This window comes from Argopecten irradians, chromosome 1 (genome assembly GCF_041381155.1).
Source record: "Argopecten irradians isolate NY chromosome 1, Ai_NY, whole genome shotgun sequence".
In the NCBI taxonomy this organism is placed as follows: Eukaryota; Metazoa; Mollusca; class Bivalvia; order Pectinida; family Pectinidae; genus Argopecten; species Argopecten irradians.
Genome location: NC_091134.1, coordinates 65,145,048 through 65,172,817, shown reverse-complemented (window position 1 = coordinate 65,172,817; position 27,770 = coordinate 65,145,048). Strand labels below are relative to the sequence as shown.

Here is a 27,770-nt window from a genome sequence, read left to right as displayed (position 1 = left end):
ATATCAGGCGATGTTATACCTTATGTTATGAGATGATTTCAAGTTTTTGCAAATTTTTTTATTTAAAAAAAAAGTTTTATAGAAAATATCAAAAGTCCGGAATTTTTGAATAAACATTTATCACGCAAGCATAATTAATACTTAACATTAAAAGAAATGACAGACAGAATTTAAATGTTTATTTATCTGCATTCTATGTAGTGAAATAGTAGCATTGAACTTCATGAACAAATGCAAAGACATTGCTTTCGTCAAATAAAGATGTAAAAATGAGAATCAAGATTACCAGTGAAAACTGCTAAGTACTCATTCACGTCCTCGGTCAAACTTGATAAACTGTGTTTTATTTTTGCCAAAGTGAAATGAGTTCAGACACTGAACCGCTGCTGAAGAGCATTGTTAATTCCATTTACCCGCATTACATCAATGTCAAAAGCTGATTCAATAACACAACAAAAGTCTCTATGAATTGAATAAACATTTAATGTGATAAAATAGTTTCTTAGTAATGTCAGAAAAAGATATAATATCATCATACTTGGAGGTTGTTATGTCACGTGGCTGAAACATTCTGTCGGTAGATTGTTTATAATCATTCAAACCATGTGAACAAAGTTATCGCGATATTTGATTAAATTGTAAATTCGTGTCAAACCGATACCAATAAACAACAATGGATTGTTTGAGGACAATGACGTATATATCCCGAATTCCCAACTTTGCGTAAAAAGAATCAAAATAAGTACATGAGATTTCACATCGTATTGACCATATGGCGATTAAGTAAAAGCTTTTCTGAATTTGCAATATAGGCTCAAGCACTTGATACAATATTATTTGATTGATTTCAATAATAGCTAACGGCCAGTATGACACAAGTATTTAAATCCATCAGTTGCCTCCTTAACCTGTGCATACTTTATAAGTACCGTCTATGTGTCTTTGATTCCTGTCACTGGTCACTGTACCACTATAAGAAGGTTGTAGTATCGCCTGTGTCCGGAGATTCGCCATGATCTTTATTATAAAGCTGGGTGTGACTGTCAAAGCTGCCCAACTCCACAAATATCTCCTGTTCGTACTCACTAAAGCTAAGCATACTCGTCACGGAGCAAACCTTTATGATAGAGTTCGATTTGATGTTGAGCCGACGTTTACACGGACTGGCCGAGTGTCTGTCCGTCCGTCCAACCGACCTGTCCTTAAGTCTGTCAATAGAGGTGGATGACCAATGTCTATCTGGTTGTGGACCTGACCATGGTGGCTTACTAGACACGGTCAGGCGGTTTGAAAGAATATGAGAGTTACCATTCTTCATCATAACAAGAGAACTTCCGGATCGTGACTTGTTCATTTGTGGTGTGTGGGGGTAAAGGTTCATATTTGACATACACCTGTTCTGGTTCATGTTCGGGGAGCGGTCTGAATATAACACTGACTTAGATCTGGCACTCAGCTCTATTAGTTCGTCTGGGTTGTAACAACATCTACATAGTGACCGTCGGAACGCCATACGGAACTTCTTTGACATCAAGTTATACAATATAGGGTTGACTGTGGAGCCGACGAAAAACAAAACTCCTAAAATATAAATAATGGTATTAGAAACAACAAAATCATACATTAAAACAAGTCTGGCATTCATCCCGAATTCATTTACAAAACAATGGTAATTATATGTTCATGTTTTTATGAAACTGTATCCCTTTCTCCAAAGATGACAATCTCGTGATAATGTAGATAAACATAGATATCGAAAGTAAAATTTATTAATGGTTCGTAATATGATTTTATTTATTTATTTTACTATATTTAGGCAATTTTGAAATATAACCTTAGGAGAAACACATGTTTAATATCGGTATAAGTTTTATGATTACAGAAAAATCACTCAAAATGTGTGTATATGATTTACCTGAAATATAAAACAGTTTTGCCTGTGCTTCGATCAAAGATGGTGTCCAGCTTTCTGGTGGGATGTATGACGTCATCAAACGCTGTGCATTGAATGGTGCCCAGCAGCAGAAGAAAGCAACCACAACAGCAACTGTAAATGGAGAATATCATTTTGGTATAGTTTTTTTTTCAGTAAATGCATTTTAGAACTATTTCAATCAAAATCTATAAGTGTGCACCTTCATATGCAGAATGCTATATTACATTTGTCATAATGGCTGTAATGCATTTTTTTTATATAAAAAAAAATATTAGTTTCATTTTTATTTTATTTTGCCAAGTCTTCAATCAGCAACTAAATATAAGTTAATTTACAAATTATAATTATATAAAGACTATGAACTATATGCTTTACTGTCCCTTTGTGTATGTTATTTAGAGACTTGATGCGAGCCCATCCTCTCTGATAATTGATTGGCACTTTATTATCGCAATAAACCTCATCTCGTTTGCTGTAATCATAAAATATGTCAAAATCTGTTTTTTTTCTTCGCAAAAGCATCATGGATGAATACCTTTCAATAGGGATCATGTCTGGGTTAGTGTTAATGCTAGATTATGTTACTGAGTTAACACTAACCAGAAATAACGTTGATAGATTCTGATACTCAGAAGGAGAGATGATGAGGAATCATTATCGTACTGGCTTTGATCATAGCGGACAATGTTCTCTAAATTGATAAAGATGTGTAATTGAAAATGAAAGTATGAAAGAATTAACCTTTTCTTGTATTGAATTACTCTGGAAAAGCGAATGAATATAGTAGTTTCCGTCAGTAACTTAAAACATTATTCTCTTCATATTGCCGTTCACTATACACTGTTTGCGATGTACAATGCAGTTCCGATTTTCTTGCCAGGTTTACAGAGATAACACATTGACATTTAGCGCATACAACTGCCTTTCTATCCATTGACATTACACTGACAAACCAGTCGTCACTTATCTAGATAATTTTCAGGTAGAAGCTACTGCTCTGGTGACTATGGTGTATCTCGGCCAGGGACGACAGTTCATCTTAACGTCAACGCAAATGTAACTCCATCAAACACACAAAGAAAGTTATCTTGGAAGAGAGGAGTATATGCTACCCCTTTAATTGCCCTTTCAAAGTATGTGGCAGCATATTGTAGCTTTATCACCATGCATGTTGTGCAGTTGTGAGGGGGCATAATCTGGTGCTAATGCCTTGTTTTACTCTTCAGTAGTGCGAAAAAACAACATTAACTTGCGTCTTGAAACGTGTTAACTAGTTCAAATACGAGTATAGTTTATTCTTTAAACGAATAACTTTCCATATCGTTATTATTGTTCTGACGTTCGTTAATGACATATTAAGATACATGTACGTTCCTGATTATCAACGTATTATTGTATTACTTTTATGCTTGGTCAGTGCATTTCATTTGACATCTGTTGATCATTTCATTTTTTGACAATTTAAACACCATACGTTGCTTCTTGCCTGTGAATGTGTGCGAATAAGTTGAAATTGACAATAACCATTAGATTAAACAAAAGTTCCTAATTTCAGTTATTTTTTATGCGTTTCTTTCTACTACGAAGTCAAAATGCAGTTGACTTTCGGGGACATTAATGTCATTTAAGGCAAGGCATTTGACTGACCATAAGAGCTAGAGAGTGACCACCGGTCAATGACAAGGTCCAGTTCGCCTTATTGTCACCGGCTGTTCGGTCCGTGACTAGTGTCCGATACAAGATATAACCTGATCAAGTCGTCCACTACATTTCAAATCTGTCTGCATATAATTGATTAATGTTATTTTCCGCTGGGTCTTCAGAAGTCTCTCGTGAGGGTTTGCTAGCCGATTGTCGTTGTGCCGACACTAGGACCTACATGTCTTAAGAGGCGTCGGTTCTAATCTATAATCCTTAAAACGACCGTCCTCCTTCTGACCCCCGACACTATACTAGGTTACATCGGGGACGTTTAACCACTGTCCTGTAAGCGTTCACCAATTCTATGAATATTGAAATCCTTGGAAATATAAATGAAAAGAAATTAGAAATAGTTATTAACATGATGACTATAGATCACTGACCGGAAATAAGTATGGCGATCCGAAATGGTTTTATCAATATTCTTTCCACTCAAATATAGTGACTTATACCAAAAGTCTGTTGGAAAATAGTAAATGAAAACATTCGTAAATACATAGATATATTGTTTCTCTATTGTTGACCTCAAGTTTTTTCTATATTGAACTTGTTGATGTGTTATAATTCTTAGTCATCTTGTGAGGTAAAAAAGAAATGCCAGTACACTATCAGGGTATTTCAGTAGAAATAAGTTTCCAACACTTTTCTGATATTGGTGTCACACCTTAATACACCAAGATATAGGGCAATACCATTCCACCAATACTTCTTAATGAATTAGTACCAGAATGGATCACCTATGCCATGCAGTATCTGATATCTCACATACAAGCACTACCGTGTTTGAACAGGATTTCCCCCTATATATGATATATTTGTCGCGGTGTTTCTACGGATATAGATCAATTGATGTATCTATTGTTCGACACGACTTACTACCAGACATCAAGAGTCACTATCATCCATTTGTTACTGTACAGAGCAAAGTGTCAGATAGCAAAAGAATAAAGACACGTACGCGCATGCAAATTACTTCGGATCCATCCGGTCCAAGAAATGGGCATCATAAACCCTTGCTCAATAGCTGTCATTGATACTTTATCACGTCAACATTCTCTCAGTTAAACCGTTTTATTAGTTCTGCTGTGTTACATTCCAATCGTTTATATTGTGTGAAAATACTGCCATACGTGTTCATTTCACCACTCAATTGTGCATGTGTTGATTTAGATGCGTCACACAACGCTAAATATGTTGATGATCTAAGGATGATGTATTGTACATACTAAAGACGATAGTGAGTACTTCATGTAACACCTCCACCTTATTAAATATAATTAAAAATAGTTAAGTCTAATTAATTGAATTTTGTCATTAGTTTCATTTGTTAAACTAGCATCCACACTTAAGTACTGCAATTAACACAACACAACGTAGTGCAGTCATTGCTATATTGATTATTTGAATGGTACGCCTCGGCATTTTATTCCTGGAATTTATTGACATTTGGTAATTAGATTAAACGTTTTTGAAGTGATCATGTGATATAAATCTCACCCACGAAACAAATGGTGATAACAGATTTCCCAATTTGCCGCCATTACACAGAGCTGTTTGCATCACTCGCGAATCAAAGAAGAGCGAAACAGCTACCAAGTGCAGTCTCAATCTCACTAAATATACGTTTATTTTTAACGATGTTGAATTGCGTTTTATACAATATTTCTCCTATGATAAATGTATTTTCCCAACACTAACAAGACGTTTTATTTGGGTTGTGAAATCCTCAAATCCTTTGGTAGATATGATTTTAATTATTTGTGCATGATGGAATGTTTCGGCACTGACAAATAGCCGATCAGGGTAATAAGTACAAGCTTTCAATATACTGGTTTATTACAAAAAGAGTAATGTGAGTATTGCAGACAAAACAGGATGTTTGACGTTAGCTATCCAACATTATGTTTTGTATGGCAACCATACACAATTCCTTTGCCATTTTGTCAGATTTTCACTTAAAAATGAATAGCAGCATACGACATACAATATATGAAGTTAAGACACATCATTTAGTGTGGGAGGGGAACTAGCCAGACTATCACCTGGCTCTAACCCCAGAACAAGAAAGTCTACCCATGATATTTGATAACTGTGGGAGGATCCCCGAGGAAAGCCTCTGCTAGAAGGTCTTTATTTGATGTTCCTGACAAGGAAACTGTCATCTGTTACGCATTGTATGTTTTAATTACATGATATTTAGTCAATACAGTCTTGTTCGGTTTAATACTGACCAATCATTGCAGTCACGTCGGATACTCATTTCCGGTGTCAATGTAATCAACTAGAAAGCGCAATAACCTAGTTTCTGTAAAGGTCATTGTCAACGTGTGGCCAGAACCAAGGTTTCAAATGAACTCGATAAACCATATTACAACCCGCATCTTAAAATGGGCAGCCACAGACAAACTATAAAAGGAGCTATGAAAGACGGGAGCAGTCATAATTATACCCAGTGTTAATCTTCAAAACAAAACAAAACCAAAAAACATACAAACAAAACACACACACACTCCCTCACACACAAATAACCCACTGAAAGTTGAACAAGGATGAGATTGAACTTGGAAAATGTAAACTTCAGTCTTTTCATTTCATTGTGGTGTTTTTAAAATAACTTTTGTTTTACTCGTTATTTAGGTTGGTCACAATGTTTAGCCATGGAATAATGACCGGCGGTGATTGCTTGTGTTAAAGAAGACTGTAGTTTTCTCTTTTTCTTTCTTTCTTTCTCTTTCTTTCTTTCTTTTTAGATCACAAATCGATCTAACGCTTTTATGCACGACTATCACACATTACTCTATTACAGATGATTCGAGAGCTATCTCAAGGAATTAGGCGGATGTCATATGAGACCTTGAGATGTTTTAAAAGCCTCTTTACTTTTACATGGACGGTTATTTTCCTAAACATCTACCTGTATTGTGATAATGAAAACACTGAGAGGTTTTCCGTGTCGGAAATTCTAGGAATCGATGACAGTCTGTGAACATATTTTGCATATCCTCGCATCACTACCTCAAAGTTAGCGCCACTTTCTTGATGTCAGATAATTGCATTAAATGCTCTTGGGATCGCATGATTGCTTCCCTGGTATTGATGACAAGATAATGCATTTGTTTGAATCATCCTTTCAATTTCATCACAAATCCTTCCTCTTAACGCAATTGTTCCGCCAACAAGACAGAGATGCTAACAATGGCGACAGATATGGACAGGTTCAAAGCCTGTTCTACGCATGTGAGTCCGAATTGGACTACTGCAGGTGTAAACTTACCTAGCATCTTTATGACAGCTTTTCTGGCCTTGGATTTGGTGGATGAGGAGTTTGCGTAGACTGGCGTCCCGAAATCAGAAGTACTAAGTGTCCGACCAATCAATATATACATAATGGTGATCATGGTCATGGGCAGGACAAAAAATACAAAAGTGGACATCTGAAACACGTGGATCATTAAATCCCTCCAAGGTGGCGCTATACTGCAGATTAGCGAGTCTTCCACCACTGTGTTGTTTACCCGGATGTAGTGATAGACGCGAGTATATATCGGGTAGGGTACGGCGAAGGCAGCGGCTACCAGCCAAATGCAGATTATAATCTTGACAGCGCGTGAAAGATTTGACAACGTCTGTGATTTGATTGGGTGACATATTGCAATGTAACGTTCTATGGTAAATGCAGTAATCGTTAATACGGATGAGTATGACGTCATTTCCGTTAGAAACGCCTTAAATATACAAAATGGTTCTCCAAATCTCCATGGATACGCTTCCCAGATGCAATACAGTTCCGGTGGTAGACCTACAAAAGATAAGAAATGTACTAAATGGGTGAATCAATATTTGTTTTAAATAAAATAAAATAAGCTTCTATCGGTGCTAAAACAAAAATAAATACTTCAATGCTGTTTTCTCTGTTTTGATAGGCGAGATACAATGCAATATAAAACAAATAATGTAGGTTGTAATGCATTTAAAAATTATTACTGAAACTCAGAAAGATAATGGACATTTAGGTTTTTTTTTCTTAGAAACAGCCCCTACTAGACAAGTCTGCGGTATAGGAAAGGACAGATAATTTGCCGTGCAGTTAATAACTGTTCAATAAATTTCTTTTTTTTACTCTTACAATTGGACATATCAGATCAAGTTAATGTTGTGTCCTACCAGCATTTAGGTCTAACTATTATTGGCAGACATTCAATTCTCCTATCTCAACCAAATCACACGTTTACGAACAACAGACAATCACTGCCGTGCTTTATGGTCAAACTAACGAAGGCAAATAGCACACAAAGTCGGCGGATTAATTGGTGTTTGTTTTGCGGTCGTATACAGCATATAATTCGGTTCTAATTTGGCAAATCAAAAGCTACGTATGCCATGGAGTACTGAAAATAACACGATGAAGGGTATATCAAGGTCTACCCTATAAATTATGTTGTAACACATAAACCTTTCACGACAGGCTGTGGTATTAATCTGTGGAAGGCCCCAGAATTATAGTCAACGAGAAACAGACGCTATGCTCGTAGGATGTCAATTCCGACTTCCCACATATCAATGATCAACGTGTCCTAATGTTATATAAAACTGCAGTTTTTGCACCAAATGCGCATTAATGAATATGATTAATCCTCTATGCTGCAATACATGACCTAAATCACGAGTCTTATTGACATATTTGATCAAACAAAAAATATTAAAACCATTTTAAGCACGATTTCCACGGACAAGTCATGAATATATGATTAGGACACATTGTAATCCGGGAAGAGTGAGATCAGACTGACACCTATCATTACTGTTTAACGTGAATGGCGACACTTAAGGGATAGCTGCACGAGCTGTGACAGTTTTGTTTCGGCTTAAGGCAGATAGGAGTCTCCAGATACTTACGTCGTTATCGGGCAGGTCAAAAGAAACTAACTAAAGATGAATAAAAAATTACATAGACTGTGAGGTCGACATATTGAGTACATGTAAAACTTAATCTGGTCCCTTCGGAAAGGACACAGACGAAATCCAACTGTACAATTTCAACAACTATAAAGGAATTTCATTTGAGTTCTTCGAATTTTATCAGATATTGTATACATGGAATGGAAAATGAATTTCAGGTCTACGTAGCAATAACACAATTGCTATATGTGTTTGAAAAGGATATATCTATTACTTGTTGTGTCATATAATGGGATAACCGGAACTTCACTGTAAAGATTTATAGCATGAATAAAATGAAGTTAGATTCAAAATCCAATCCTGTAAACAAGGCGTTAGAATCATGCCTGCTGCTCCTATTGCATGATCCTATAAAGTGATTAAATTTATTTACTTATCTCTTACTCCTAACTGGCATTCAGTTAAGCTTTCGCTGTGAGGACAGCTCTGGGGTCTGTACACACTCTAATCTATAAAACTGGTAGTTTCTGCTCCTGCTTAGCAATAAGCATTCAGGCATTGAAACGACTGGTTCGCCCGTTGAGTATAATGTGACCAGTGGGTGTGCTTGTCCAGTGGCTACGATGGGATGATTCGGTGAGATAGCACTATCAGAAGCCCCAGAGTTCCACTATTATAAGTAGATACAACACGAACACACGGCTGCCTCCTTAACTATACAGACATTCACTCACCGTCGCAACACAATGCACACATGAGAAGGCGTACTTAATGACCCTTGTAATGTGACGTTAAACCCAATAAAACAAAACAAACAAATACATTCGTTAATCAGTTAGGGAATATTTGCTTCTGGCTAATTAATTACCTAATTATTTTCGTGGTAAGAATATTAGTTTGTTCCAACAAAAAATTTCAACTTCATGAACTGCCTTGCTTTCAAACTATTATTATTGTTATATGCTAATTACGCTATGGATACTAACCCTCTATAGCAGGTTTCGAAAGTATCTTATATCGATATCGATCAGTTATTCGCAATCGCAACGGCCATCGTTTGCACAATACCAACAAATTCAACTCAAAGTGTTTTATCAACAAAACAATAAAACCGGCTATAACGAGTAAGCTGACATTTTGTGAAACTATAACGGAAACTGGAATTTGCTGTTTTATTTGTTAAGACTAACTAAATTGAATTATATATGTATACAATAAAAACTCCAGAAAACGCATGATTTTGTTTGTTCTCTGCTTTTTTTAACTAGATGCACTTGAAGAATTTCCAAAAGTACTTGACATTTTCTAAAAGCGTTTATCAGTATAACATTTGTATACTCTGGATGGTCTTGCTGTGCGAGCACGTCGCCGACCAAATTGGCTGTAGCAAGTTTTTTTAATTGACAATAATTGCCTAAACCTGAACATATATCAGTTTAAAACAGTTGTCGTGTTCAATTGCGAAGAATATGGTATTATTGCTTTGTTTTGCCGACATGTCATTTTATAGAATCGCAAAAAAGAACATTCTCAAGCGACCGGATGAGATTATCCACTATCTAATTGTATGAATAAAAAGACAAAGTATTTACCAGGGAAGTTAACCAGATTGCAACTCTTTCCTTTTGTACAACTAATGTACCTTTGTATTTTAAAAAGAGATAATAAAAATGACGAATATGTTTTAATTGAATTGACTGTAAATTCAAACTCTTACAATACCACACGGTACAGATATAAAGAGTTTCATTGGCAAAAAACAATATATCATTTAATAGTTATTCGGTGATCCTTAGCTTGCTGAAAATACATTTGACATTTTTATAAAAGAGAAAAAAATATGAGATTGACTTTTAGCCCTACCGACCATCATCAAGGTGTCAATTCAAATCTCCGGATTTACCTACAACCTTGCCTTATCCACCCCGATTGGTTTTCTTACAGCCAAACTATAATAGTTATTGGTTAATGATAAAAATCATTTCAATGCAGCATCACATGTTCTTCTGTCTTGAACTAACTTCAATTCCTCGGACAGTTAACAGGTAAATAAACCCCATCCTTATTACTATTTAATTAAGATATTTATTTGCTGATAATGTATTTCTGTAAGTCGAAAAAGAATATAAACGGTTTGTTCGAAATAGTTCTCAGACAATAGTTCATTTCTATCACACAACTACTCTGATTTGATAATGTATATATTGCTCTAATATTTTAGTGTATATATTAATATGTTTTAAAGATTATGTAGCGTTTATATTATTATATTTTTGAGATAAGTGTAAAGATGAACTGATCAGCGGAAAGGATTTAAAATAGTTTTAGATTTAACAGCAATTAGTGAAGTTTTGAAATAAATTGTTTGTTTTTGGTTTATGTACTATTACCATTTCGATTTAGGAAATGGCGTGGTTCAGGACATTGAGTACATACGATCAGTACTTGGTAAATGTTCTACGTGAGTTTCGAACTCGAAGCCGAGAGGTGAATGACTTACGCTTTGGTCAAAACCCCTTCCGATTAGGCTTAGGATGTACTCTCGGCATGTTTTTAGTCATTTTGGTCTGGTTCCCGGCCGGACGCCAGGCATGGCCGGCCGGTGGCCGAGGCCTTCAGGCATAATCGGGGAGGTGCCCGAAGAGGATTAACTCGAAGTTAAAATCTCTCCGGTGTCACATAGATTTTCATATCCAGCAACATATCCTTCACTCATCGTTTAGTATCGTCCGATAATCGGCAAGGAATCGAGCGGCAATCACACCGCCCGACATTCGTACGATGTCCGGTGAATAGGCCGGTTGTCGACCGGACGCCATACATGTATGATAATCAGCCGATTAGAATTATATGTTCGGTCGATATTCACTGCCTCAATGATCCCAAAAAATATCTTTCGAAACAGACCCCGTACGATTACCGCATGGCCTCCTTTTTATGTAAATGATGAAATTTTTGACCGATGTATGTCCTTAAAAAAGGCAAAACCACCGGTGTACTCAAAATTACACTCTATCCCCGGATACCGGCCGATCATTGTGACCAAAGCATTACGGCAGTATGTCGGATTTCATTAATCCCTCGACCACTGCGATAAATACATAAGTTGATGAAGGTACAACAGAGCTATCATTAGTCTTTACCAGTAGTAGGAACAACATAGCAGTATCAGAGAAGTCCATGCTTGTAAACAAAACGACATAGTTTAATTAATTGAAAATGTATGCTGGTAATGTGAAAGAGGTGTTGTATCATTGTTTACATGATATATCGGAGATAATGAGAATATGGCCTCTGTACCTATCGGGTGCCAACTCATGCCAGTGTCTCCCAGGATAATTTATCACTGGTTATCTGAGAACATCCATCAGACTCTCATCATCCACTGACCTCTCAGTGTTATCGACCTCAAATTTTACATTGATTCTTAATTGCAATGTGGATTCAAGCGTGCAATCGATCCATTCAAGTGTCGCTATGACAAAGATTAACGTGCGCGCGACTTCCAATAAAATATCGCTCTTACTGAGTAATAAAAACATAAATTCGATACGAAATGAAGAAATTCGAGGTTAGTTTGACGTCAATAATAACTTCTGTGTTAACAAATAACATTTAGTGGGATACAAAGCTACCATTTGGTGGGTATATATCACTAAACAGTACATGAAATGAACTATGGAGAACTACATACTTTATGATATTATTTTACTTTCTCCGACTGTTGATGGTAAATATTTGTGATTCACCATATCGTCTGAAGGCATTATTACCAATTAATCATCCATTTCCTCACAATAAACATAGCCAGTCTGCAAGGGTTCTGCATCCTTATATTTCAGCGTGATGGCACTAGGCGCTAGGCTCTTAGCAATTTCATCATTTGTATATGGAAAAAAAACATATTTATTTTTCAAGAGAGAAGATATTTCGCAGGCTTCTGTTTGCATATCGCCTTGAGAAAATTTGCCCATTTTCTTCTGGTAGGAAGTAAATTGTGCCATCGTAATAGCAAATAACATCATTTATGACGCGTGTTTCGGGTAACGGACATCAACGATCTCTTTCCAGAGGGACAATAAAAGACCGAGACCAAAGGGAACGAGAGAAGGAAACACTAATAGTCGGAGTGGAATGGGTGTTGGGGGATACCTACATGAATGAACTTTTTGAAGATGGGTGCAAATAGTTAAACGGATAAACCGAGTAGTGATTCCGAAGGCCTCGGCAGTAGAAGCCGTATGAAGTATTTACGTAAAGCACTGACAGCACTAGTCATGTGAAGCATGAAGTCAAGAAGGATGATTGTAAAAAGGGACGACATCTTGATCAAATGAGAAAATGTCTGTTAAAGTTCTATAGCATGCTAATTTCACTGTAAAGATATGTCACTTAAACATTTGATATTTAAACATTGAAATATAACTTGATGATTTAGCTTCCCAAAAGCATATGTCGGCCTATAAGAGACCCGAAATCTAGGGATCATATATTCCTGGTTTTGAATAAAGCACCTTTAATCACCGCCATGTTCAGTGATTTCGGGTTTTGTCGGATTCCGAATCGTATCACGTGACTGATATTCGACACGACCTGCACGTGGTGAGCCATGTAACTAGCGTAATTAGCGCACATATGTTTGTTTACGTTTTTCTTCTGGCTAATATGAACAAATCATGCTGGTAAATGTCAACAGAATGAGTATTTGGAACATCCAATTCACACATTGTCGTAAAATATTTTGTGTATCAAATATTGTAATTGTTATTTTCTTTGTAGATCCAGTCTGATGAGGTCGACCACATGTTTTGTTTATGAAAAAAATGTGACATTTTCTCGAGGTTTCACAACTCTCGTGTTTCTTCTAGATTGTCGCGACGATATTAGGAAGAGTTCGGAATGATTCGGCAATTTTTGAGCATATTTTCACGTGTACACGTTAAAAAGAATTTTTACTTTTATAATTAAAAATACTTCCAGTGCTACAACTTTTTAAGAAATGGTAAAATAGGAAAGTTTAAAACTCAGACAGACGGAGAAAAATATGTATAAGACTATACTATGACCAAAAGAGCTTAAGTTATAGACAATACAACTTTAAGTGTCTGAAAGAGAAACAAATGCATCCTAATAATGTGAGTGTAGTGTAGCCGTGGAGTCATTTTAATCCAGTGTCGTATTTGAATGTATGTCTACAATATCAATAAAAATGGTTAAGGATGGGTTTTAGTAGACGTCGACGGCCATATCGAGTGCATAAACGACTAGGAAACATCATAAACAAAGTTGATATTGAAGCAGGTGTCTAAAACACAACTAAATAGACACATAGAATGCCAGAATATCACATCTCACTCCCAACAAATATTTCATCACATTAATTGTGTGTAAAAATGACACTATATGGCCAGAGAAACTGTAAAGACAACATACAGAAGGTATGAGTATCGTCACAGACAGACGCTACTCACCACCCAACGGTATTACGTACCGCCTGGAGTATGACGGAGATAGATGTAGACGGACGTTTTGGCGTATAACTCAGTAACCCTATCAGACAGGAATAATAACACTAACCCAGTATCGTGCCTTGTTATTTTGTTATAAGTTTTCCCAGCACGCTAAATGTCAAGAAATATTCATATATGTGCAATAAGAAGAAATATTTCTGACATTTTTCGGCTAAGTTATTTCATAGCTGACAAGTGACTTTGACCAACCATGCATTTTAATCTTAATGAAGTAGTTTGAAACAGACAATAAAATTATTATAGTAGAAGTGCAATATCACACAGAGAAATGTTCACTTGGTTTTAGAGTGCGATCTGAAAAGTCACCAATGCATTCTTACAGGGAACAACCAACTAAATAAAAAAAGACCTTCGAAATGGCCCCTGTGTATACAAGATTGAGCCCAGGATAGAATTTTAACCCGACTGCTGATTGGCTGGCTAATTATGAATTTCAATAGTAAAAATGTTTTCTGACAGGTAATTATTCCTTGATAACCATGATATGAATTTGGAAATTCATTTTGAGAATTAGGTTCAAAATATCAACTTTGATAATGAATAGGTAAAAACATTAGAATTTCAGGATTTTTTAGTGCAAAATGCGCCTGATTTCAATAAAGCTACCCTGGTTGGAGTTTGAGCAGAGGGACCAAAACTTTTTTTTTCTATCTAGTCTTATATGAGAACCTAGACTTTAATTATAGAACACAATAGCTAACTAATATTCCTTTGTTTTTAATATACAGTACAAAACTTTAACAAAGTTTAACACTGTGGTCTATGTAAAATTATTTAGTTGGTTGCTCTCTACAGTATGTAAAATTCCAGTTAGCCGTCATGACTGCTAAATGTGATTGATAAGAGTTCACTGTACAGAGCTAACGCACATATTAAAACAAAATAAATGAATAAAGGCATCACTTTTATGAGGCCAATATGATGTTATACCGCCCTGATAGAATCAAATAATATTTTAGATTCTACCAGGGTGATACACCACCATACTGACAGAAAAAGAGTTTTTGGTTTTTGTAAAGATATGGTGTTTATTTGAAAAAAACTTTGAGTTTGAGAATTTGATATGCATGTCAGTAACAAGACAACACTATGGTCAAAGGACATCACCTTCTTTAACTCAACGTTTGAGCTGTGGATCGGGTTGCGATGTCACAATTAATAATTTTAGATATGCAATGATTTTCACTATTCGAATTGGTTAATGCATGGTCACGTGAAGTTCGATACATTGTTTCCATTATCTCACAGATTGAGCTATTCCTATAATGATATCACAATCGGGTCGATATTGTGTTCTTCGTGAACATGGTGCCATCCTAATGTCATCGTTCTTCTTGTAATTAATAAACACAGTAGATGATCATTTTGGCGTATGCTTAAATAACTACATATCAATGTAAAAAATAAGGACCTTTGATTCGGTCTATAGTGTGTTGTGTGGGTGACGTGTGTGCGCCTCCCATGTATGCGATGTGTGTGAAGTGTGCGCGTGTTTTGGGGGACTGTAGTATATTCGTGTAGTGACTCTTTGTAATAGTGGAACGCCTTTTATAGTGTTTTATCACTTGGTCCTGCTGCTAGAGACACAGAACAAACACACTAGGTCAGTTAATGTATACTAACAACGACCATTCATTCCATTATCATTATGATGAGCTCTAAACAGTAGCAGACACTACCAGTTTTATAGACTACGGTGTTTCGGCCAGGTGACAGAACCTCGTAAGAGTGAATGCATAATTCATGGCCAAATGAGATGAAGTGTCGATGGAGATGTTAAGAATGAAAAAAGTCAGGAAGCCGAGAAAAGATAATATCCCAAATTTAGTCGCCATTTACAATCATTCAATGGGTACAATGAGATAATATCAATGAGAAGAACATCAGAGCATATGAGATATAAATACACCATAAATAGGTAATCCTCTTAACTCGTCTGTGAGTATTCCACTGACTGAGATCTTACATTCTGGTTAGTGACCTTGATCGTATGACAATCCAATCTATCTTCTTTAGACCGAGACATAAATAGTGTGTAGAGCGGACTATCATCTTACTAGGACTGTATGCTTAAACACAAATCACTTAACAGGAACGGTTTTTTCCATTGGCACTTGGTGGTCGATTGGTCTATAGACTGTGAATCTATACAAATTAACGGTTGATATTTTGTGTGATTGTTAAGTCTGTGTTTGATACGATAAGGACACGATAGCAATATAATGTATTCTTTTCATAACTAGAAAGTTTTTTATAGCGAAAAGAATACCAAACTACGGCGGCGTATTAGGGCCACTAAATAATTTAATGTATCTTGTACGTACAAGTTAGTATCTTGTACGTACAAGATACTAAGTTGTACGAACAAGATACTAAGTTGTACGAACAAGATACTAAGTTGTACGTACAAGATAATAACTTGTACGTACAAGATACTAACTTGTACGTACAAGATACTATCTTGTACATTTGTACGTACAAGATACTAACTTGTACGTACAAGACACTAACTTGTACGTACAAGATAAATTAAATTATATAGTGGCCCTAATACGCCGCCGTACCAAACTGATTTAGTCACTCGGATTTTCTTTCGTATCATTCCAAATAAAGTTAACTAGGATAGAAATAAAACTACTGGTGCAAACAGGATCATAGAAAACATGTGTTTCTCTCAGAGGTACATTAACCAAAGAGTTGTTTATCATTCCTAGCTTCTATCGGTCCTTAGAAAGGATAACATGTTATATGAACCTAAATGTAAGGAATGAGAATAATCGCGGTATGTAGGGAACTACTGAAACAATTAGAAATACAGTTTTCACTGACATTTAGTTACATGATAAACTTACGTTGCAAAGTATATTAATATAAGTTAATTATGACATTAAAACACATGGGACAATGCTCTTGTTATGGGGCGTTTGTGTAGGATGGAACCAATCAGACCGCCATACTGATAGGGGGAGACATTGCATGTGTAAGAACTGTAAAATGATAGTTCATATGTGTTGAAAAGAATGAGTTTTGTTCAATTTGATTAATTTAATGATGTGATAGGCATTGAAATGACGGATAACATAAAACAGGTTTGTTTTGTTACCATGACACCAGTGTGACTGATGATGCAATGTTGTAAGAGGTCGTGACCCTAATACCAGCGGGAATTATCACATCATAAAAATATTGTGTGAATACAGTTTAATATTTACATTTCCGTTTTCGCTTTGCTATATAACCTTACCAACTGCGAAATCGTTTACACTTGCATAAACGCAGTGGTTGCCGCGCAAGAATACACACCGGAATACTGACTTCCGCAAGTAGTGTGAATTCGCATCCGACTACGCATATTGTATCTGTATGAAAAACCTTCAATATACTACATGTATGAATGTAATGTAAATCTTTAATTATATATCAGCAAATAAATGTTCAACAAATATTGCATAAATGGGATGAAAGAATATAAAGTTAATGTGGAACTATATTTTGTGTACTCTCTGAATTTGACATTTCCCGCCAAATTGAAGCCAGCTGTTCCGGGATTCCATCAATTGATCGGCTGTTCCAACAATCGTATAACATCGAAATAAGTATTATTTTATGTGAACACTTACTTTTTATTGAAATGATAAGTCGAAATGTAAATATAAGGAATGCTTGTTATTGTTTGTTGTTTACTGGTGTGTAAACTGCATTTTTTTGTACAGATATTTCAACATGGCGCGCGCCATTTAAAATATTTGTACTAAAAATGCAGTTTACACGCCAGTAAACAACAAACAATAACAATCATTCCTTAAATACATAAGAAATTTTCCGGGAAAAAGGAATGTTTCATTTTACTCAATTAAAGGTAAATCAAAAGAAGCCGGATGGACAGCCAATCTAGATCGGCTCAAATATCAGTATCTACCTTATATAAGAAACAACATAAAATACAGCTAGTTTAAAATAATCCAATCTTGTAAGTAACAAGCGTTTTATCGATTTAAAATTCATCTAAAAAAATGACGTCGCCATTTGTAAAGTCGTCTCTGATTGGTTAAAACAACTGCGCAATTATTGCATAGAAAAATAATCCCCTAAGAAATGTGGAATTTCACGTGTTTAGATTTAATTATAAGGCAACAAAAATATGTCTGTTTAGAGTTACCCGACCGACACATTTCTATGAAAATAAAAACAAAAAGTCGGGATTTTGATTTCAGATTCCGGTTCCTGCCATTACTTTAGAGTGAAAGACACTAAAAAAAAAATAGAAAAAAATCCCCCCTACCAACCCTATTTTTTGCCATTGTAACCCTAAACAGACATATTTTTTTTGTTAGCCTAAGGATTAAGGATAACACAACAGTCACAGTGTTATTTATAAACAGTTTTACGGCTTATTTAGAGTAGACTATAATTTTTGTGTTATCGTTACATGTACATAAATAAAATTTAAAAATCATTCCTTAAATGTGACACCAAACATTGCCTGATTAGGTATTGATGTCAACACGTGTATGTCAATATAGAGAATGTTTTCCTGAATTAACAAACATTATTTCCCACAGACTGAGAGCATCAGTGCCAATAGATACAGGTATCGTTTTGAATTTATTAACGTTATATCTCATAATGGAATGACCGATATAGATCAAATGACAAACCATAAATCCGAAACCCATATCATAATACCCATATCAGGGTATACGATAGGATTTGACATTTGGCTCAGAAATACCTATACTACAACTGATGTGATTTGATAGGCGCTTTCCTATACTTTACGATTTCTCTTTAAAACAAATTGAGTATTTACTATACATTGTATGACAGGATGGCCTAAGTGAGTTATTATTTAGCTGAATATCTTCCTTTAGAGGGAGAACAAAATCGTATTCCCCGTACAGCCATCTAACGTGGAACCATTGGGGATTCATAAAACCAAACCAATCATTTTGAGGTACAATAAGGAATGTTCGCTCAACATTAGTGCACTACAATCGGAAGGGGTGCCCTGTAGTGTGTCTATGGCAGTACATTTCAGTAATGCAACACTATAATATATCAAAGGGAGGTGAATACAACAATTACCACCTCACACATGACAACAAGTCATGTTATACAGTGATATGGTGACCATCACGTCCATTGGAACTAGTATGGTGTTGTAGTTATAGCATTCAAGATAATCGACCGAATATTGGATTTGTACAAATACTTTATTACATTTTGTATAAATAATTAAGTCATGTTTAGTTTGTATCATGGTGACCATCACGTCCATTGGAACTAGTATGGTGTTGTAGTTATAGCATTCAAGATAATCGACCGAATATTGGATTTGTACAAATACTTTATTACATTTTGTATAAATAATTAAGTCATGTTTAGTTTGTATCAAGAGCTTTTATGTTTAACCGCCACCAGTAAATTGTTAGGAAATGGGAATTCATTATCTAAACATGGACATAGTGAGTGTATCTTTTCGTTAAACTAAGCTACACACTGATATAGATGGAAGACAGCATTTCCTTTTATTGAAGAGTGTACGTATAACCTCAGTTGTAGTAAAATGACAATATGAAATGCATTTCAGTGATTAATGAAGTTGCATGATTCAATTTAATGATAATATCTTTATATATACACATGTCGATTACCATATCATTGTATTATTATTCATCCAAGGTAATTTTTATATTGATAACGTATCATTCTGGTGTCTCATTTTTAGATAACGTAAATCTATTGCCACCTAATGTTCTTGACAAAACTATTGTTGAAAGAATAAGGAAACGGGCATGTCACATACTTTTTCCTGTTTGGTGCTAGTGAAATATCGAAAAGCAATTTCTAAAGTATTACAATTGACGTGATTTTAAGGAAATTGCAATTATTTTGGCCATAGTAATTAACATGACATCGGTAATTACGTTTCCGGAAGAGAAACTAAACATATTATTTGTCCGCTTGTAACTATTACATTACAATTTATAGAACTTTATTGGATTAAAGCTTAGATTTAATAACCTCATAATCCTTTTGTTTGATTAAGTTGCAGTGCATTCTGCATACAGCATCAAGGTTGTATAGATTGTATAGTTGAAAATTGCTCATACAAAATTAAATGCTACCCTAAATGACGTGTAATTGGAATCAGCCTTGATCTGATTTAAATCCAGTCTTAAATAAACAGGATTTATAGTCCCCCTGTGAAACAGTCAAACACGAGGCTTGCCGAGAATTGAGCTCTACCCTGTCTTTCTCCTAAATGGAAGTTTTTCTCTCAGCCTGTTCTTTTACTAAATGTATACCAACGATAACGAGAGGCATTGGAATGCCATCGTCGCACCCTCAATATTGTCGTGACGTCATCGTAACATATTATCATGAATGCAATGCTCTGGATGACATATCTCACCATACCTCTAAGCTAATCAGAATTTAACATGTTTGTGTTACTTTGTTTTTCCCAATGTTATTGCAATTTGGTGTGTCATTGATATGCATTGATTTGAGATTATAGGGTTAAGCTACATCTATCTCTGCATCAAATACTCATATTAGACAAGTGTGTTTGACATAGCGCCCTTTGGAAATCTGCAATATTAGCGATGTTCGTTCGCCTTCATTACAAAAATAACAACTATGGTGTTTATAATTGGGATATAAATTGGTACTTTAAATCATAATTACAACACAGACGTAAAAGTGTTACATTTGGATTATAAAAAACCACTTAACTTTAAATTATGTATATGAAAAAAATCTACAAAACGCATGTGAAATTGTTCCGTTGTATTGTTTTCCGGTGACATTGATTTCGATCGTCGCGGATACTAAAATTTTGTTTGTTTGTTTGATTACTTAAACGTCCTATTAATAGCCATGGTCATGTAAGGACGGCTTCCCATGTATGCAGTGTGTAGCGTGTATGAAGTGTGAAGTACGTATTTTGGGAAACTGCGGTATGTTAGTTCTGTGTCGTCTTGTATAGTGGAACTGTTGCCCTTTGTATAGTGCTATATCACTGAAGCATGCAGCCGAAGACACCAAGCAACAGACCACCTGGTAAACGCTGAACGCTAAGCAGGAGCAGAAACTATCACTTTTATAGACTTTGGTGTGTCTCGGCCAAGGGACAGGAAAAAGAGCCTACCTCACATAGGCGAGCGTTCAACAACAGGCCAAAAGTGAGGCGATGTCAAAGGAGACGTCAGGAATAAAAAAAGTCAGTTAGGAAGAAGAGAAAAGATAATATCCTCAATTTAGTCGCCTTTTACGATCATGCAATAGGGGCAGCAGGTACAATTCTAACGCCCTACCTGCAGGGCAACGGATACTAATTTTGAGATTTCCCTATATGTTCAATAAGATCAAAAGAATTCCTTTTCAAGAATCACCATGCATCTAACAAGTTAATAAAAGTTCTTTACCAATTTGGATTGTAACGTTACCTTACTTTGTACTTTAGAGGAAATCATATTTACAAAGCGTTCGATTTATTATATAGGACCCGCGCTGAAATGTCATTTTCCAGAGCGCTCCGTGGCTTTATTAGTTTTTTTTTCTAAAAAGTGGATAGCTAGGGTATAACTTTTGTGACGTGACGTGTGGTCCATGTTTAATACAATGCAATTCAAATATCAGAAAGGTTGGTGCATTGTGGATATTCAATAAAGCAAGTAGCTTACTGTTCGTCCTCGTTACGAAGTGTCACATTGGAAAGGATATAATTAAAGCTCGGTGCATGTCTGCTCAACTCCTGATTATTGAATTAAACAATTTGTGACACGTTTGAACTAAACGCGGTTTTATTTCTAATTATAAGTGTTTTTTTATATTACATCGTGCATAGATATATTAATAACGGCGTGTAGTAGATTTAACAAGCTTTATTGATTTCATAAAATATATAAACAGTTTTTATCAAAGTCTTAAAAGAGTGTTTATGTTAGTTTTCAGCAATTTCAGAAAATAACTGTAAACAATGGTCGTCATTAAGACCACTTAATCGATGGCATTACTAAGGATGTAATCAAGAGATGTGGAGAAGTAATCATATAAATTATAGACCTGTAAGTATCGTAACACCGTGATAGAGACTGGCATACGACTCACATCGGATTTGAATCATCAAATTTCTTGTTAGGGTTTGTTTACATAATTGGTAAAGACACAATTGGTGTCGGACTTTGACCTGCTGTGGGGTAACGGTAAGTGACGGAAATAAAGCATAAGATATTAACAAATTATCGTGACATACATATTTACACCTCTGTATTGCCATCAACTACTTCCCCATTAATTTTGATTGTTGATTAATGATTATTGATAACATCTAACGGTCAAACATATTCTATAGATAAAGAAATATGTAATTGTCCTAGTTTAAGTTAATATTAATGACGGACAGAACAAATGTGGCCATTGCTTTATGGACTTCTTGTCCATAGATGACCTCATTATGATTAAGAAAAATGATATTTAACCAAAGGAGAAAATAGATCTATTTCCAGCTACTTTTTTCCGTTTGGCCTTTTTTTTAACTGAAACTCTCAGTAACTGGTATCTAACTGTCATCGAGGTATAATGTATACAATAAAACATTAGCAGTATTTACTACCTATGTACAAGGTGGTAATGTATTGAAAGTTACTTTATGATCCATGCATGAAATCAAACTCATTTGCGAAAAAAAATATTTCATCACCCTCTCCCGCGTGATTCACGTGAATTCTTTCAACTTGAATTATCTAATGAGCGTTGCATTGAATCTCAGAAACTGTCAACGTGAATATTTTTTTTCAGATTCTAAACAAAACATAGTTTTGTTTTGTTAAGTTTCATACATGTATATCCACTGCCTCATACCTATCGAACTGGCAATCGGCGACAACACATGGTCGACCTCACGCGCTACTTGAACGAGACTCCGTTTGGCAATGGTGGTATAATTGCCTCCAAAGGTACTTTCTTCCAAGATGCATCTAACAACAGGCGTGATTGCCTGCACATTAATGCATCCTCTTTAATATAATCAAAAGACAATGGTAAGGCGACAAAAGAAATGGTTGTTTGCAATGACATTTAGGCATAATTATTTTTAATTGCGATGTGATTTCTTGATCGACTTCAAAGAAGTTTCTTTTTTAATTTCTTGAATGATAATGACAATGCCTCTTTTCCAAAGTCACTGATGGCATTATTACTTCCAACGTGTGTGGCTTAACATCAATTGAAAATCATTTGTTATCTAAATGATCTTACAATAAGTGTCAAAGCTGGAAAAAAACCCTGAAAAAACTGAAAAACTGACAACACAAGTTATAATTGCACAGTGCACCCATGATGAGTTGAAGCATCACACACCCCAATTGACTCCATTTTTTTTACACTATTTTGCTTTAAAATGGCGAGAAAATTTTTCAGAATGTTTTTGAATAATACAATTTAATAGCTGTTTGAGATGACGTGGCTTCCGGCATAGCTCATTCACATGTATAGGTGAAAGAATTTGCATTTCTAAGGATTGGCATAATTGAGTTTTCTGACAAAAAGAACAAAACGTGAAATCAGGTTTATGACCAAACACGGGACTGCAATTTTAAATTTCAATAACTATGACAGCTTGTCGATATGATAGCGAAATATCAAGCTGAACCAGTAACAGAGATTCAATGATATACTGAGGAAGAACAACAATATCTTACTCCCAGATGTAATGCCATTATTGTAGGTTAGATCGTCACTGATACTGCTGCCAGAACTAAAAACATATCGAAACATGATAGGGCAATTTCATGAGCAACTTTTTAACGAATTGTAGACGACAGAAGAACCTTTTTCTATAATGTTTCTTAGGTTTTCTCATTTTCCTGATGACTAATCGGTTGATCTAGCCTTATAGTGCCTGATCTGATTCCGCTTAAATAAACAACATCTTACTGGAGAAAAATGATTTTATTGTCAACATATATCTTCGTTACATGAAGATTAACTGCTATGACACGATCAAAACAATCGATATAAAATCCCTCGTGTGTGGAATGAAATGAGTAGTTAAGATTATTTGTAGTTTAGCCGCTTTTAGTTCTAATAAATAGATAACTAGAAATAAAGGCTTGCCGCACCATCGAATCACTGAGTGGGATAGCAGTAAGAGTAACTCGTTGGTCTCCAGGTTTTCTCATCCTAAGGAAGTATGCAAAGTGGTATGCACTTATGAAATTATCGTTCCGTTGTATTGATGGCCAGAATTATCTACAGTATGTCCGAATATGTAAAGGCTTCACGGAGACAATTAACTAATGTCATATATCATTGTCAGAACTATTGTGAGAAACGTGGCAGTCGATTTGTGTGAGTATTGTTGATTCGGATAACCCAAAACGCCTATATTTACATGTTTGTAGTGTCAAATATCGCAGAGAGGAATCATTGTCTTTGATGAACTAACATTTCCCAAGAATTGCTTCTCGAGAGGATGGACCTCATTAAGTCATTAAACAAAAGTTACAATAGTAAAACATAACACAATCATCACATATATCTAAAGGTCATGAAAATATGAAATCAAATAACACACGGACTTCGAATGTAGTTTCCTCACAGACTTGTGGTCATTTTGTTTGGCATAAGGGTAATGTAATAACCATACCATATGGTAAAATCGCAATAATTAGCAAACATCAGAATTTGTTCTGTAACCATCCACTGTATCAATTGCATGCGTAATGTGTCACAAATGGTATTTCTATTGAAATCAGCGCCAAGGTTAAACAAGGTTAACATTGTAATAGTTTTAAATCCTCCATCAGATAGATACACACCGATAATATCTCTGATTGATAGATTATTAATATGTTGATCCCCATGAAAACAGAATCCCACAGGCGTCAGTACCATACTACTGGATCTACGACACAACCTTCCGAAAATTTCAAGGATAATGGTGATTCAGAGGAATAACGTGCACATCCTTTGTATAATAAGACGATTGGTTCTTGTGTGTGATGCCTACCGTCTCATAACCCTTTAATCCCATCAGAATGAAACATGGTTCAGTAACATGTTTTATTGCATAATGCATAAGATCCTTTTTGACAGGGACGAGCTCTCAACCACAGGCCAAAAATAGGTGGTGTCAAAGGAGACGTTAGGATGAAGAGAGTAAGATATCGAGAAGGAAAAGATAGTATCCTGAATTTAGTCGCCTTCTATGATCACACAATAAAGGCAGCAGGTACAATTCTAACGCCCTACCTGTAGGTCCAATAAACCAATGAAGACGACAACTTTGATTCTTTATAAGGTACATTATGACACATACTTAGCGATAATTGTAGACCGGAGTCTGAATTGACCTTTAAAGGCACTAGGTATTGATATCTATTGCATGGGTGTTTGGTACTTAACGAAAGTAATGTTGTCTCTACCTCGGACCCAAGAGAATCATCACCGTACACATATAGGTATATTACTGTATGTCTTGGAAACATCCGGGCACTTCATCAGCGTCCCACATCAAGGATGTAATGGCGTCACTAGTCATTAAATTTTGATTAATGAACAAATTATCTAGGTTGATGAGATGCTATGTCTTATAATGTATATCGACACCATTATGGCACAGCTTTAACGCGCTGATGACGACAGTGATGAACTCAGACATGTGTAACCATCCGTGGTGACGCTACCACATCAGCTAATGACAACAGAAAATGTGTATTCTAATAATGAATCTTTCGATTTTTCATGCCACAAAGATTTCCCTAGGAAGGTCATATCCGTCCATATTGTAAGAGACTGTTTATGTCATCTCCCTAATTAGGCTACTGTGGTCACGTTGCCGCCGAAGGCAGACAGTCCATTTCCAATGTCGGTATAATATAGACATTGTGTTAACGATCTGGATAATTTACAGTGTTTATAGCTAGCTCTACAATAAACGGGCACACCACTAGGAAATATAGGTATTGTTTAGGAAATATATATCGCTATATCGTATTCTGACGTATATACAAGAAAAAAAGGTTTCCGTTGAAATGACGTCTTCATTTACAATGAAAAAAATATAGGCGTTTCTACATAACTCGTATATCAGATCCAATTATAGTTTGACATCCTTATTGCGTCTAGATGTTTTGTTTGAATAGGTTCACTAACAGCAGGTATCAGAAGGGACATGTTTGTACAATACAGAAAGGATTTATGAACTATGTCCGAGGATTAGCACAAGTACAGTATGAACATATCTTTATGACTTACTTTTCCCTTTCTCTTGCTTGCGATTCCGGCAGGCTATTGAAGCAGTTATTGTTGTGTTACCAATTTAATTCTTAGTACTTACTGCGTACTATAAAAACTGTTGAAATCGAATTAATTTATAATGTTTTAAACATATGTGTTAATTTCATTCTCTTGGGGAGATTTTAACACCTAACTAAAATGCACATTCAATCTTTTCAATGGTGTTTTGGCATTTACCTGTTAATAAAAATTAATACATGAAATGGAACTAGCGACACAAAAGGTGACTAGTGACAGGACACGATAGAAACAGAAAGAATGGTATAGCGATATGTTGTTTGTATGATTTGATCATAACTTTCCCAAAGATACGTTTAAAAATTCTATTATTGTTGAATAGACATATAAATGATTACTATGCAAATGAACGAAATTACACGTATCAACAAAAGTCCTTGTAATTAAATGACGACTATCATGGATAGAGAATTGACAAACTGTCATACAATGTACTACATGTATACATTTCACAGTAGAGATAGATGCACTTAATTCTTCTTATTCTATGTTAGCATTTTAATCGCGTTTCTGTAATCTGTTAATTGAAATGTAATATCTTTGATTGGTTATGGAATTTATTTTTGCCATCTACCTACAATGAAGATTGCAGTTTATATGATAACCATCCCCTCAATTGTCTTATTATTATCGAAAAAGTGTTCACATTTTTATATTATCATCTATTTCAACAATTCATTATTGTTAGTAAACAGCTGTGTTCACGAGCTTTTTGTTATTGGTTTGCAGTACAAATGGAATAAGTATTTCGCTTATTGAAATATTGAAATTATATTATCTTTGTGAGAAATTGTGTACTCTTGGAAATTTACGAATCATGAAAAAAAGCATTAAAGATTGATAGACACATAGTAGAAAATAGCCTACTTACCGAGTACCAGTGTGAGGGTGTCGGATACAGCCAGGCTAAATAGGTAATAGTTAGTGACAGTGTGCATGTAGGTGTTCCTAGAGATAACGAGACAGGTGCTAACATTACCCACCACACCTGTAACGAAGATGATACAGTAGACTATTGTTAGGGTGACAACAGACGGTAGCCCCTTCCTTCTATCTCCCAGCAGCTGTAACAACAAATCCGTTTCCGCCAGATTGCTGAATGTGGTTCCATTAACATCCATTGCTACCACCGGAAATAATCACCACACGTCCAATTTTTGTCACAGAACGTTAGTTTGGCGAATACGCTTTCCGGAATGTTTCTTTCGTTCACATGAGCGTTTAATTCAATTGAAAGCCATGTTTTACATCAGAGAGTGAAGCACGTCATTGGTATTATGTTCTCACTCATTTCTATGATAAATGAAAATATTGCAGCATTTTGTCATTTCCAACCTAAATGATCTTACATATTTTCTTTTTCACTACTAAAGACAGGT

The 27,770-nt window shown here is 35.5% G+C and overlaps 1 protein-coding gene across 1 annotated transcript; it reads right to left on the bottom strand.

Annotated features, from left to right (window-relative positions):
• Positions 1-465: 465 nt before the first annotated feature.
• On the bottom strand, positions 466-27,770 carry LOC138311041 (pyrokinin-1 receptor-like). The gene is made up of 4 exons (XM_069252469.1): positions 27,263-27,770; positions 6,912-7,436; positions 1,916-2,047; positions 466-1,581 (listed from the first exon to the last, which is right to left on the bottom strand). The coding sequence occupies exons 1-4, from the start codon at positions 27,510-27,512 to the stop codon at positions 971-973; spliced, it is 1,518 nt and encodes a 505-aa protein (XP_069108570.1). The 5' UTR covers positions 27,513-27,770; the 3' UTR covers positions 466-970.

Bases quoted from the DNA above. Each gene is read 5' to 3' on its own strand.
- LOC138311041 (XM_069252469.1), bottom strand. From the start codon at position 27,512: ATGGATGTTAATGGAACCACATTCAGCAATCTGGCGGAAACGGATTTG. The intron at 7,437-27,262 runs GTAAGTAGGCTA...TATCTTTTGTAG, and splicing joins CACCCTCACACTGGTACTCG to GTCTACCACCGGAACTGTAT. The intron at 1,582-1,915 runs GTAAATCATATA...TTTATATTTTAG, and splicing joins AAAACTGTTTTATATTTCAG to GAGTTTTGTTTTTCGTCGGC.